This window comes from Morone saxatilis, unplaced genomic scaffold (genome assembly GCF_004916995.1).
Source record: "Morone saxatilis isolate NCDOM2014 unplaced genomic scaffold, NCSU_SB_2.0 Contig23, whole genome shotgun sequence".
Classification (NCBI taxonomy): domain Eukaryota; kingdom Metazoa; phylum Chordata; class Actinopteri; family Moronidae; genus Morone; species Morone saxatilis.
The window spans coordinates 14441270-14454582 of record NW_023339796.1 but is presented as its reverse complement, the minus strand read 5'-3'; the positions used below and the strand labels follow the sequence as shown (position 1 = coordinate 14454582).

The following is a 13313-nucleotide window of genomic DNA, read 5'->3' as shown; positions in this document are numbered from 1 at the left end:
CACACACACACACACACACACCAATTTAACAGGTTGTCCTCCTCTCTTTCCAGTTACCACCCACAGTTTGCTCTTTCAATCTCTCACACATACAAACCACTCACGGTGTGAGGCTGTTTGTCATGGGTGCACTGCAGAGGAGATGCTGTGTATTAATTTGTTCAGGCGATGACTCACCCTGGATGAGATGAAGTGGGCTGTGGGATGTTTGTGTCTCTCTCTTTGTCACCCAGTAGATGAGCCTTTCCGTGTTAGCAGCACCAATTAGTACTTTCTTGTTCTACTTCTGTGATGCTTTTGACTTTTAACTCAGGGGAATTTGTGGTCATTAAATGTGATAAGAAGAACTAAAAATAAAACTGAAGTTGTTCTCTGTCCCTCTCAGGTTGATCTGTCCCCGTCCTTCTGTGTCCGGAGTCCTCACAGTTGTGAGAGAAACCTGCTGACGTTAATGCCCCCATACCTCCTTGGACCACTGGCCTGCAGAGTCTTTTGAAAATGCGGTATGAGTGACGGGGAGGAGGACAGCATGAAATGTTCTTTTTGCTCTGAGACTGAGGCACTGGCTGTGAAGATGGTGTTTTTTTGTTTTTGTTTTTTTTTCCTCCTATATTTTGGCTCCTTTCAACTCCTGTCATCCAGTTCTGTCATCTAGTAATTTCCCCTCTCCATCCCGTTCTCCTCTTCGGAGGGCCGAGGGTTGCACCGGACGTTACAAACACCATCACCCCTGTACCCCCCGCATCCACCCCCCTCTACCCCACCTTTCTTTGACTACCTTTGTTTTTACAGAACCCTAATGGCAGTTTTTAAGACACATTGTGATGTGTAAAAAATTTAAGAGGAAAAAAAATGACAAAAGTTATGAATAATTCTATATTTAGATCTATGATGAGAATAATTATGATAGTACTCTACTACCACCAACATAAAAAAAACTGCATGCTGTACAGAGCTGGAAGAAAGGGAAAGTGCTTGGTTTGTGGACAGACTGACTGAAGCCTTGAGATCCACCGCTGACCTGTTGGGGATTTTTGATTTCCATTTAGGTTTTTTTCCTTTTTCTTTTTTCCAATGAATATTTTTTAATTATTATTTATATAAAATATGTCCCAAACAGGCTGTTTTGTTGGATGATCCTTTCTGTTTAACTTTGAGTTGAGTATATTTTTATTATGCAATACACCTCAGTGGTTTATGTACTGTTTTTTGTTTATTATTATTTTACGTGTCCTTCTACAAGGTTATACTTTGATAAGGAATACTACACTCATCTTTTTTTAATGTCTGCAGCTAGTTTGTAGTCAAACCCTAGAATATCAAGAGCCACTGCCGCTCAGCTGCAGGCGGTGTGCCGTCACAATCACCCGGTCGTCTGTTTTTCCAGCGATGCTCTTTGTTGTGCCGATCACATCAGTGGGAGCCCTGCCCCCCTCTTACGCAGCCAGGACCATCATCAGCCCCTCGCTGGGAATAGATCAGAGAGCAGGTGAGTCACAACGCTGAGGGAGGGAGAGAACAGCGCTTATCACGTCAGCAAGGTCGACGGAGAGGCTCTCCGTTCAACAAGACACACGAGGAGAAACGTGGCAAGGATGAAGAGATGTCTTATGTTAGCAAGTATATTTCAGCAGTATGACTAGTGTAGGACACCTTTCTTTGCTTTCTGTTCTCATGGAAATGATTCTGCTTTGTGACAGTTTCACAGAGTACATCAGCTCACATGAATCACATTTCAACAGCATAAAATCATGGGTAAAGGAGTCGCTCTTTTTTTATTTTATTTTTTTTTTTATTCAGAAAAATGTTAAGTCCAAATGAATATGTGCCTCGGTTGGTCCCACAAGGTCTAGCCTTTGCAAAGGCTGCAAGACATTTGAATTTTCTGCACTACTCGTTTTACAATAAAGCAGATGGTTCACCATGAATGAGGACAAAGATATGAGTTTCATAAGATACACACGCACACATACTGTAGCTCAAACCCAAGTCTGTGTGAAAGAAAAAAGGAACACGCTGTACCTACCACTGCAGTTTCCCAGGTGACCGTCTTCATCACACATTATAACATGCAGCAATGCTTTATGTTCAAGAGAGAATGCAGAATGAACAATTATACTTTACATCCATACTGCAACAGAGTGAAAAGAAAGCTGTTCAGCCTGTGAGACTACCAGATTCTAACATGTAAATCTGTGAAACATCCCTTATAGGTAAGGCTGGCAATCTGTGTCTTCTTAACGTCAACAACTCCCATGAAAGCAAAACCAACAAGGTGTTTGTTTAACTATTAAACTTTATTTAATTATTTAGAAACGGTCACAAATATATGCTCTTTGTTTTATGTTGAGTTTCCTAAAAGAGCTGGGTAGTTGTTTTTAGCAAACCTAACTCAAACTGGAATAAATTGTGCATTTTTGAGCACTTTCTTCTGCTACGGATTAACACATTTTGTGCTCTAGTGCATATTTGAGTAAGTTTTTGGACATCAATTGAGCTCCATGGTGCAGAGGAATAAGCTATATCAGCCTTTGGCTACACATGTAATTCTTGATAGTAGGATGGATTAATTGTTAGTTTTGGTCTTTTCATGGAATTTGTTGACAAGAAAAATATAGACTAGAAACAGATCTTATTTAGTAATACAGAGTGAGTATATCCCATTCTGCTGGGATTTGGGAGCAGACAGCGCCACTGCTATTCAGTTTCAACCTCCGCTTTCACAGCCTAAACTCTCTGTCACTGGACCATCTGTCTAAAAGCCTGAGAGGCTCCTGTGTCAGTCACTTTAAAGTATCATCTGTCAGTCTCCCCCTCAACAGAGTCCCAGCAGTGATACAACACTCTCTCGAGCCCACGGAAGCTCCTGGATACCACCTCCTTAATTATGATGAATAACAGACAAATGACTAACAAAAATCCTATAAAAATAGATGAGTATAAAAATTCTTGATAAACGTATTTTCAATCGCTGTGGTGTCTGTGTATCCCATCTGTTTTTACGTTTATGATATAGTGTGCGTAATTCTCCAGATCTGCTGACGTGGTGTTAATGACAGAGGGCTGCAAGCACTGAAGAATTATAATGGGGTATTTTACATGGTCAGTGATTCTTCCTATCGCCAAATACAGAAATCACAAGCTTTCATGGAGACGTTTACCCTCATGGTGATCAAGACAAGAAGGACACTTGAGGAGGATATGGTTTTAAAATGAGAGAAACGGGTGACAGAAACTCCATCGTTATCTTTCTTCCCATCAAAGTGCTTTTTGTTTTAAAGTTAAAACTGTACAGTATTCACATACACATTGTTTGGACATACAGTAGCATGCTGAAAATTCACAGTTAAGTCTGAAAATATTTGTTTTCTAGAAGATGGGCCTATATTTTCAAAGCAACGCAATGAACCCATTTGATTTTAACAGTTACAAATAAAAAGGGGCATCACATGTCACATGGTGTCACAGTGGAAATTAAGGTCTGAACGGAAATGCTGGAAGAGACTGGCCATCGAGAAGGTAATTCTGTCCTTCGAGAATACTGTGTTTTGATGCTTCAGTTATCAGACCATGTTTATAATGAAGATTTGTCCAAATGTAAAAGGACATCGAGATTGACCACGTCAAACACATTATGATTTGTGCTATAGACCATTATGTTCCAAGTCTGTCATCTATAGACAATGGATTTGAAATAAAGGTAATGAAGAACATGGGATTGTTAACAAGTTATATGGGACTGAAGCCAGGTGCAGCTGTGTGAGACACGGTAAGCATGCGCTCCGTTCCTCCCTGACTGAGCTTGTCTGCACTGCGCAGGCCGCCATAGAGCCTTTCTTCCACTGACACAACCAGCTTGTCTGTCAGGCTGCTCTCTGTCTGCAGGGAAACCTCTGATAGAATAGCTTGACTGCTGTTGTTGTTTCTGTTGTCGACTCTTGGATCCATGTAGCTCTTCTGTGTAGTCACCGTGGTCAAAGACTGGCTAGTTGTGCTTTCTGTGTCCTTTTTTGTAGAGACTTCACCAGTTGACTCTGCGCAACTCTTTGTTGCTTCAGTGTCTTCAGACGCTTCGCTGGCTTTACTTTCTGTGGCGTTCCCCGAAGCTCCTTCATTTGATGGATCTTTGTTCACTGCGCTCTCTTTGGCTGCTTCCTCACAACCTGCAACCTCACTGGCCTCTTCATCGGCAGCACTCGCAATGCGCGAGAGTGTGCTGTGATACCTGGTGTCCAGAGGGTAACCGGCGCTGTCACCTCTACGCAGCGGAGTGAACCTCTGCCTCTCCAAAGATGGGGAGTACCTACCCCCAGCCCCTGACCCCGGATCGCTGTACTGCTTGTGCCTCTGCCACTGTTTCCGGAGGTGAACTCTGGATCGGTGCCTGGAGCGCAGCGGAGAATCCTGCTGGTCAAACCGTGGATCATGGCGGAGGAACTCGTTGAAAAGCGCGTCTGTCTTCTCATCAATGCTGTAGTCACGGCGACGGAGACGTGGTGGGTGAGGACTAGAGGGCGGTGGGACTGGCTTCAACAGCGGCGACATCAGCTGTGGTTGTGATTCTGGAGGTTTCTGAGGATGAAGGGATTTCAGAAGTTGATATGGTTCTTGAAGGGTAAGAGGCTGGCTGCCAGTTTGAGAGCTCTCCTTTAGTTTCTCCTCTGTCTCTGTGCTGTCGGCCATCTCATCCTCCAGCTCTTCCTGAAACAGCTTGGCCTCAATGCTCTCGCACACTGAACCTTTTCTCCCAGAGCTAGTGAAGAACAACCTTCTTTCGGACGCTGTCTTCCCTCGAGGAGCTCCAGGAGTCCCAAAAAGGCGCATTTCCTCAGGGGCCCTGGATGGTGCTTCAATGGAGGCATAGCCACTGTCCATTTGGAGGAGCTTTCGGTTCCCTGCCTCACCTTCTCCTACAGCTCCACTTCCCATCTCACTGTCCCCACCTGATGCCCCTTTGATTCCTCCCTCCAGCACCTCTCCGTCCCCTTCTCCTTCAGGCTCATCATCCAAGTCTTGAGACAGGCAGCTGTCTAGGCCAGAGCGAGGTCCTGCCCCACCTAGGGATGATACGCTGTCGGCATCACTGCGGATGGACTCCCGATCTGTGCTGCTCTGGTCTGAGGAAGCGTATTGCTCCAGGGAGGCTCGTAAGCTCCAAATGTCTCTGTACAGGGAGGGAGGAGCTTCTGAGCTCTCCTGGCGAATCATGAAGGAAAGAGACGAGCCTGAGTCGGCCCTTCCTCTGGCCTCAGCTCCCAACACCACCTCATCTCCATCATCTACTTCTGTCTCGCTCTTTTTCCTCACATCTGATGTCATGTGGTCTGTCTTTGTGTCTTTAGTTTTCCTTGACATGTCTTCAAACCTTTCCTGTACGCCAGATTCTTGTTGTGCCCCAAACAAGTCATCATCGTCTACCAGTTTTAGCTCGACTCCCGCTGCTTCTTTCCTCCTAACTGTGCCAAACTTTTTTTCTTTTTCTGCTCCTGTTCCATTGGGTGTGGCCTCCTCTTTCCTCTGGGCGTGACTATCATTTGTCGACGAACAGAAATCTGCTCTTCTGGTGCTGTTGCCACCACCTACCTCCACCATGGCCTCCAGTTTTAGCCTACATAGATAAATAACAGTCAGTTAATCAGCAATTCTGGGAATTTCATGGTGCAAGTGATGTGATTATGGGAAGAGATGTACCTGCTGAGGAAGACTGAGGATGTGGGTGTGGTGGCAGGGTGAGACAGAGACTCTGCAGAGAGTGACTGGAGGCCACTGGTCTGGATGGGAGTGTGTGGGAAAGATTCAATGACCTCATCTTGGACAGAAGAGTCGTCTTCGGTGTGATCAGTGGTTTCACTTGCTGCTCTCTGCCTCTGGAAGGGCTTTCTCTTTGGGGATCCTGGTGGAAATTCACATAAGAAGATAGCTGTCAACTTGATGTTTTTCACCTTTTTACTTGCAGTTTTTTAAATTATAATGTTATTCCTTTGCAAAGCTAGATGCAATATCTTACTCTATTTGTGACATTTATCCAAACCTTTGGCATCCAGGCTGGCAGCCCGGTGACTGCTGTCAAACTTCCACCTCTGGAAGTAAGGCCCTGCCCCCTCCAGACTGGCATGGCGTCGCAGTTTAGAGAAGAAATGTAGAACTGAGGTCTGGCCCGGAGCTTGAGTCAACTCTCCTCTCATCCCCTTCTCACTCTCAGCCTCTCCCCTGTCCCCGACAGCCTCCATCTGACAGAAGAGATGAAAGGAGAGGAGGATGGAGGGAGGTGATGAGACATTAAGGAGAGGTTGAGGCAGACGAGCTGAGATGAATCGTGACGGGCAGAGGCAAAGCCTTTAGGGGACAGCAGTTTGTCATATTGTCACTCAGTTGCAGTGATAACTGATGTTACAGCACATCAGTGGGGTTGAGCCTGTGGCAGCTGCTTTTCACAGCTCTGTCTATGTGTGATACACAGGGATCAATCTGCACTGAACAATCTATCTGTGCAAATGTATTTCTGCCCAAACTGTGTGAATATTGGCTTACTTAAAATTTTACAACAAAAAACAATTAATGGTTTGCAGAATTTGAAAAAAGTTCATCTCAATAAAAAAAGTTCCAAGCAGGTACTGAAAACATGATAACAATTTCAGCTGATTTAAAACTGGCATTCCCGCGAGTCTGACCCAGAAATGTTGCTGTTTCATTAGCAGCAAAAAAAATATGTAATGACGATTTTCTAACTCAGAAAAGTGGAAGAATGTGAAACTCACTGTCTGGGACCGTGTGTGCTGTTTTTTCATGGCTGACGAGGCTTGTCTGGGGCCCTGGTCCAGGATGGTGGAGTGGTGCGGGTCTCCTGGCAGACCGCCGCTGAGGCTCTGTCCCATCCAGTCAGGGACTCTTCTCTCAGTGGGCTAGGGAAAGAAAGAAATGCAGGTTAGAGAAAACAAACCTGATTTGGTGAAATGTGTGAGATAAATCACTCCCAGTGTCAAGTTACCTGGTAGATGGTGAGGGGCAGTTTGGTAGCTTCCGACTCACTGATGTTGACGGTGCTGCTCTCTGTGGAGTCGCACTCCATGATGGTGAGGATCTTCAGGTCACACGGGGCAGGAGGCAGGTGAAGGTGGGTCAACCGAGCCTTTTTCAGGTGGTGGAAGTCTCCCTCAGTCAGAGTGTACCTGAGAAATAGGACGAATCATCTAATCTAATTCCTTCATCAGCAGATAATAATGTAAAAACTCACTCAGTTCAGTTGAACAGTACCTGCGTGCTTTGTCTTGAGTCGTCTTCTCCTTTTCGTAAAGGGCAGATTCATTGAAGGAGACTCTGCGGCCAGTAGACCCAGTGGAGACAAATCGTTCTGACTCTCCATCGTGACAGCTCGAAGCTGAGAGAGCATCTGATTCATCCAGATGAATGGTGATCTCTGAGTGACAAAGCCAACAAGGACAAACCGAGAGAGAGAAATAATGAAGTTAGTGACGGCCGCGGACCAAAATACATATGAATTTAAAAATACACACAGCTCTGACCTTGGGTGGGCTGAGAATCCTCAGCATAGGTGGTGTTTGTCTTTTCAAGATCATCGCTGGCTCTGAAAGGGGGAAATTTGTTTTACTCTTTGTGCTCTTTCACAGAAACAAAAACATTTGAAACAGCTTCCAAATTCATATTCAATCCAGCTTTAATCCACTGCTGTAACAATAACGTAGGCTCCTGTAATCCCCGTGTGTTTGCAGACAAACCAGGCCTACCAGTCCCACACTGTGTGTCACTCAACAGGGCGCACCCACCTGGAGTAACGTCGTCCACCCATGCAGCAGCGGTGACAGAAGAGGAGCAGCAGGGAGAGCAGGACCAGCGTCCCCCCGGCAAATACACTCAGCAGCACCAACAGCAGCACATAGTTCTCCACCTGGCCCGCAGATACAGGCACATCCTGATGAAGAAGAGAAGAGATTAGGTCCCCACCACTGGTACATTCAGTCAAGTACTGTGCTTGAGTAGAATTTCGAGGTACTTCAGTATTTCCATTAATGCTGCTTTGTACTTCTAAATCCTGCATTATACTTTCAACTCCACTACATTTGACAGCAATAGTTTGTACTTGCTACAGATCAGGTTTTTTATGTACAAAACATCAAATCACCTTATAATAATATAAAGGATATATAGCGGTTTAAATGAATGATAATATTATTAATCAGATATAAAAACTTACAATCAGTCTTTTTATCTTTGGACCCCCCAAAAGTGCATTGCATTTTATATGGTTGTTATAGCTAATGTGTTAGCATAAAGTTGCTTACACATCCAGCAGATATGAAGCAACATTAGCATTGGAGTCCAATATTCCTGCTCCTTTTGGGTTGCTGTTGTTTTATTTGCTAAAGGTTAAATTTTGTTTGCTTGGTGCTCATCACTATGCCCTTTTAAAACCGCTCACAATCATTTAATCCATCATTAATATAAAAATGTCAGTTAGTACAGCTTCAAGTAAAGGTTTCGAATGCAGGACTTGTGACTTCGACTGAGTGCCTCTTTCACCACTGGATGACAGAGTTCATATACTGATCAATGTGATAGAGTAGATGACAATTACTTTTCAGGAGTTTTAAAGAAATTTGGCCTGTTACCAGCTATGAATTGGATGGGGCTGCCTCCTGCTTTCTGTCTTTTTCTAACTGCTTTCTCTCTCTAAATATTTTAGTGACGATGACAAGAGTGGCATTTCAACTATTCAAACCCCAAACCAAAAATGCTCTGTGCAGTGGATCCTAAGCCCCCTTTTTCCCACCTCACTAAAAACTACAACATTCACACACATACATGATGATCGAGGCAACATAAAAAACATACACACAGAAACGTGAGTAAAAAAAATGATCTAAAAGCCTTTATTTGCTGACTGAATATCAACTGTGTCACCTCAAATATCAGCCCTCAAAACCAAAATCCGATTAACCCTGCTGCTCACAGTGCTTTGTTTTTGTTTGGGTTGCACAACATCAATTTAATTTCCATTGCTTGTATTCAAATGACATTGCTGGAGCCCATAACTCATTCCCTTAACAGCGCAATAAGACAGAAGCTTACATATATGCGTTGTTTGGTTGTTGAGCGCTCTGTGGCTTCATTAGGCCTGCTGGGACAATAATTGATTCTTCTATCTTTTGAGCTCGCAGTAACGCAGAATCTCTTTGTCGCATTACGCTGTCAGATAAGCTGCGTAATATTTAATAAGGAGTGGAATTAACACTGAGACTTTTTTAAGTCCCTGCCTCCTCACAGTGTTTATTACACACACACAAACACACACACAGACACACACACATACACACTTCTATACATCCTGCCTGCCTACACACACACGTACATACAGTAGACAGCACAACTGCCCTCTTCTCTACTCTCTCTGATTAATACCCTCAGTCTTGGCTGAGTGAGCCTGTGGATGCTAATCGAAACGTCAGCGAGACCCTTAATTCAATTTCCCATCTCTTCTCAATGAGGGGGAAATGAGGCCTCCGCAGGCTAAAAATGGAAATCTGAGGAGGAGGATGCAGACGCACATGAGCAATCCCCCTGGCTCTTCTTCCGATGACTTCTTCTGATGTCAGAGAGTGAAAATAATTGGGATTTTTGGGAAATCCAATCCCAAATGGAATATTCACCTATTGCAGCATTTAGTGTTATATAATGTATGGAAATGTTAGAGGTTGTCATCACACACGGCTTTGAAGGAAACCGTAGAGTGGAGAAGCACAGACTGAGCTTTAGATGATGATGACTTTAACCGGACCTTGACCCCAAAGCCTGCTACTGACTGGACATGAGAGCTACAACTAACACTACTTTCATTATTGATTAATCTGCCTTACTTTCTCAATCAATCATTTTTGTCTATAAAATGTCAGATAATTGTGAAAAATGACATTTATATGTTTTTCATGCTTCCAAATTCCTTGTATTGTCTGACAATTACTTCACAACCCAAAAATATTGAGATTGCAGTGACATAAGACAAAGAAAGAAAAGCAGAACATCCTCACAACTGGAGCAGCAATGACCAAAGAATATATCAATTATCAATAATAGTTGTAGGTTTGTCTTCTGTCAATCGAGTAATGGAGGCGTTTAAGAAAACAGAGGATGTGCGTGTGTGATAAAAACCGAAAGAGCTGATTTTATGATGACTCTGCTTTCACCATCAATGGTTATGGTACGACGGTAAGCATCAATCAATCTGTGTCCACTTCAATCACAAGCTCAATCCAGAAGTCGAGGACAGAGAGAGCTGCTGAATAGAAGAAGCTTTTATTTTCTACTTATAAAACCAGAGAGGGTTGACAATCATGTGCGTTGTTGAAAAACACCCTTTTTTTCCCGTCTTCATTCAGCCTCAACCTGCTTCAGGCCAGAACATGTTAAACTAAGTCCCATGTCACACATGCATAGAGTATATTTTTACATTCATTAAATGCTGTAGTGGCCTACATTCAGCTAAAGCCTATGGGGAGATGCAGTATAATGTTTGAAGACGTATGTATGTATGTGTGTATGTGTGTGTTTGTGTGTAGGAATTACAGCTCCACACAGCTAATGGCAACATGCACACCTTGATTACACCCACGGTTTCATATGTGTCTGTGCAGCACACAAACACACACACACACACACACACACACAGTTTGTCAGAACGTCTGCAGCTTAATGAAATCTGCTGTTTTTACAAGCTCAGCCAAACAGGAGGAACAACACAATCAATCAGCTGGAGCAGCGAAAGTCTCTCGCCAGTCTTTAGGCCATGTTTCTAACACACACTGTAGAGGCAAACAATTGTCAATTCTCCCTCCACGCAGACAGCTTTAACTGTCTGATAATCACCGCCACTGGCTCTGATATCCCCCCAGTCCTCCAGGGGCTACATGGCACACAAAGCCTGCAGCACACTCAGTCCTGTTTTTGAGTCAAATCCTCTTTGGATACAGATCAGGCTGTCCTCCACTGCTGCTCCACCTGGGATATAATACCTGGAACACTGTGGTGTTAACTCAGTGTCCTTTTTGCTTTTTTTTTTTGCTTTTTTTTTTTGCTTTCGGCTGAGGTCCAGCCTGATCCGTAAAAAGGAAGAGTTGTCGTTCATCAGACTACGGATGCTAGCTAATGTGACGGTGTGGAGAGTATGTGTTGGTGGTGTTGGACAGAGTGTGAGGAGGAGGAGGAGTGGACACAGCTAGTACTCACAGTGGAGTTCTCATTCAGACTTGTCAGAACAGGCAAATCATTGCTCATGGTCCAGGTCAGCGTGAGTGAACCCTGCAGAGGATTGGAGAAAGCGAGGTCAGTCAATAGACAATAATGCAGATGATCATTTATATATAGTTATATTTATATATATATATATTAAGTTTAGGTGAGCAAATCCTGTGAAAAGACCAAAACCAACAGTTAATTCATCCTGTCAAACAAGTGTTGTTTGTGTAGCCAAAGCTTAATATAGCTTATTCCTCTGAGTCATAGACCTCCATTGTATAAAAACTATTAAAAACACATCAAGGAGCCACACAGTTGCACCTGGTGACATGTTTCTTCATTATAATGAAGGTGGGCACTGTAGTCTACTTGGAGTCAGTCCAACATAAACAGTCCAGCTGCCGTAAATACCCACTACACCAAATGTGTATTAATCCAAAGCTGTAAATACTCCCCAACAAAAACACTATCTCTTCCTGTTTGATTAAAGTTTGCTGGAAACTACAGTGCCTGGCTGTTTTAGGAAATTATTTAGCCTGTTTCGAAAATGTATACTGCTGAACCATTTTAAAAGATTTAAGTCTTCAGTAACAAATGGGCTTAAAGCTGCAGACAGGTTGGGAAAGTCGAAAAGTACTGACAGACAGATTAAGGCATTGTTGGTTTTGGGTCTTTTTTATGGGATTTGTTTGACGATAACAAAATTACGGAAGTCCAACCAGACTAACTTTAAATGTTTTGTGTAAGTGCTCATTTATTTTATGCTGTTCCTTTAGTGTAATGGTTATGGGCATTGTGTGATCACTCCTAATAAATAATAATAATAATAATAATAATAATAATAATAATAATAATAATAATAATAAACTGGCCGTGTTGTCTTGTCATTAATATTATCAGTTCAGGTAGCAGCAGAGACTAAGATATCCTGACTTTTAGTCTCACAATTCTCTCTAGAGACCTTGCATGGCTGGTAATTACCCACAATCTTTCAAACCCCACAATCCCAGATTGTAATGAAGGCTTTCGGTTACAAGTTTGACGTCATCGATGCAAAGCAAAGATAACCCTGACAACTAGAAATGTAAAGATACATCACGAGAGACAGTTAAATGGCGATACAAATATGTGAAGATTCAAATCAGTGAGATGAAAAATGAATCAATCGAGACTTCAGTTTCACTTTTACAGTGAAAAGGAAATATGCATTATTTTGCCCTACCTAGGATTCTATTTGATAAAGAAAATATATGAATATAATAAGAAATAAAGGGATCTTTTTCTGTCATAATTTGTCTTCAATCTTATTTTGTTAAAAAGAATCTTATTGTGAACCCAGTATTGTGAACTATATTGAATCGTGAGTTGAGTGTCTCGTTGCATCCCTACTGACGACATCATTAGGGTTATTCTCTCAACCACTAAAAAGCTCAGAGCAACAAAGAACACACAACTGAAGGCTGGTACTCCCCATGACGAGTAAACTGGGTGTAAAATTGGTGTAATGCCCCTTTGACTTACAAACTGACATTACTGTGTGGATTGAGTGTTGTGCATTAAACCCTAATGTGTTTAAAAGATTTACTGACGTCTCCTGAAGAAGAACATTAATCAAGAATCCCTAACAATAAACTCTCATCTCAGTCTCTCGGTTTCAGACCAACGTCTGTAAAATTAGACTCAGTAAGACAGAAAGACAAGTTTGCTTAGAGAAAGAGAACGGCAGAAGAGCTGACAGTACATCATTATTTACACAGAGCGCAGCTTGTGTAACATCAATCCATTATTGCATTCCTTACACATACTGCTAACACCGCCGCACACTGCCTCCCTCACCATGTGAGAGTCATATTTTATGTAATATCTCATACATACCAACAGCTCAAGGTAACTATGATGAGGACAAAGCTCTGAATAGCAAGAACACACCAACAATAGAGAACCACACACACATATACAGATTTATGTTGAAGTATTTCAGCATATAAACATGTAATGAATGGTTTAACACACTATAATGGAGAAATAAGAACATGTTTAAGTGTCTGTTAATGTGCATTTGTCAA

At 42.7% G+C, this 13313-nt stretch overlaps 2 protein-coding genes across 4 annotated transcripts in view; one reads left to right on the top strand and one right to left on the bottom strand.

Annotated features, from left to right (window-relative positions):
- The window catches only part of stk11 (serine/threonine kinase 11), a 15857-nt gene extending 14650 nt beyond the window's left edge, over nucleotides 1-1207 (top strand). For all 3 annotated transcript variants that reach the window (XM_035670600.1, XM_035670602.1, XM_035670601.1), the window contains one exon: nucleotides 386-1207. The gene's annotated coding sequence lies outside the window, so the exon portion shown is untranslated. The remainder of the gene's footprint in view (nucleotides 1-385) is intronic.
- A 2379-nt stretch (nucleotides 1208-3586) lies between these two features.
- Nucleotides 3587-7363, bottom strand: LOC118334513 (voltage-dependent calcium channel beta subunit-associated regulatory protein-like). The gene is made up of 6 exons (XM_035670435.1): nucleotides 7317-7363; nucleotides 6989-7169; nucleotides 6759-6902; nucleotides 6032-6230; nucleotides 5692-5893; nucleotides 3587-5608 (listed from the first exon to the last, which is right to left on the bottom strand). Exons 1-6 carry the CDS (start codon nucleotides 7361-7363, stop codon nucleotides 3730-3732), a joined length of 2652 nt encoding a protein of 883 aa, XP_035526328.1. The 3' UTR covers nucleotides 3587-3729.
- Between the last annotated feature and the right edge of the window lie 5950 nt (nucleotides 7364-13313).